The sequence below is a fragment of the Aureococcus anophagefferens genome, assembly GCF_000186865.1.
Source record: "Aureococcus anophagefferens unplaced genomic scaffold AURANscaffold_1496, whole genome shotgun sequence".
In the NCBI taxonomy this organism is placed as follows: Eukaryota; class Pelagophyceae; order Pelagomonadales; family Pelagomonadaceae; genus Aureococcus; species Aureococcus anophagefferens.
Genome location: NW_008706423.1, coordinates 1 through 1,414, shown reverse-complemented (window position 1 = coordinate 1,414; position 1,414 = coordinate 1). Strand labels below are relative to the sequence as shown.

General features: G+C 68.8%; 1 protein-coding gene across 1 annotated transcript; it reads right to left on the bottom strand.

Annotated features, from left to right (window-relative positions):
• Positions 1-5: 5 nt before the first annotated feature.
• AURANDRAFT_69346 (hypothetical protein) lies at positions 6-1,319 on the bottom strand (the record flags this gene model as incomplete). The annotated part of the gene is made up of 2 exons (XM_009045113.1): positions 6-556; positions 768-1,319. Coding segments are annotated over 2 exons (1,103 nt in total), but the record flags the coding sequence as incomplete, so codon positions are not given.
• Between the last annotated feature and the right edge of the window lie 95 nt (positions 1,320-1,414).

The window sequence follows — 1,414 nt, the reverse complement described above, 5'->3', positions numbered from 1 at the left end:
TCAACGTGTTGTCGTTCGTCGGGAGCGAGAAGAGCGGGTCCGGCGTCACGCAGGGACTCAGCACGACGTTCGCGGACGCGAGGCAGTCGAGGGCGACGAGCGGGTTGCCCGCGCCGAGGAAGGTCAACGTCAAATCCCCGGGCCGGAGGCCGGACGTCGCCGCCTCCTCGAAGTGCGACACGCCGTCGCTCCAGCGCCGCGCGGGGCGCTCGACGGCGACGGGCCGCTGGCGCCTCGACGGCGCGCGCGCGAGGGCCGCGACGATCTCCGCCGCGGACGAGTCGCTGACGACGAGGACGTGGACCCTGCCCTTCGTCGCCGCTTCGCGGTGCTGGAGGTCCGCGGCGACGCGGAGGGACGCGCGGAGCGCTTCCGCGGCGTCGCGCGCGCCCCGGTCGTTCGCCTTGAGGTCCCCGAGGCGCACGTGGATGGCGACGCGGAGCTTCGGGGGCCGGTCCGCCGTGCCGCAGGTGCCGACGAAGCCTCCGCGGTCCACGGCGTGGTACGCCTCCGCGATCGCGGGCCACGCGAACGCTTCGTCGACGCGCGTTTCTACCTGTGTGGATTCCAAACCTTCAACCCGACTTCAATGTGCGCGTAATCGAACGGTTTGGACCAGACTCTTTCGCTGTGCTTCGAGAACTCGACGAGAGCAATCGATTCGTCCAAAAATCAGCCGAATCGACTTCGATTTGACCGAGCTAGAGAGTTCTGAAGTTTGGTGGGGACCCCCCAAACCAGTGGGTGGAATCCACACTGGTTTCTACCGCCCCCAGGTCCGCGTCCATGGCCTGGACCGTGGCGTTGAGGGCGGCTAGAGTTTGGCGGTGCGCGTCGACGGCAGTCGTGACGTCGCGGAAGGAGTCCCCGCCGACCGACCGCAGGCCGTCGCGCCTGTTTGTGATCTCGACGACCAGTTCCTCGAGGCGGTCGCGCACGGGCGCGAGCAAGCTCTCGACGCCGACGTCGGCGGCGTGGCGCGACGGGAGCGTATGGAAGCCGAACCATTCGTCCAGGTCGGGCACGAGGAAGCACTCGAAGTGGTCCCTGAACAAAGCCGCGCCCGTCGGGAACCGGTCGACGTAAAAGGGGATGAGCTTCTTGTCGACGCGCCGCGTGTGGAGCTTGAGCCGCTCGTACGGCTTGAGCGTCGCCAGGAACGCCTCCGACCAGACCACGGAGTCCCGCGCGTGGCAGTAGAGGGACGGCGCGTAGCCGTCGGCGATGCCTCGAACGTCCCGGAGGTAGGCCCCGGTCCGCGACACGTTTTCCCCGAAGAGGTGCGCGCCGCGCCGCGCGACGCCGCCGCCCCCGTTCATCGCGGATCGCATCGCGCGGATGTACTCTTTGATGACGTCCTCCGCCGCGTGGCCCAGCCCGTCGAACCGCTTCGCTCCTAACGGCGCGTAGCCGG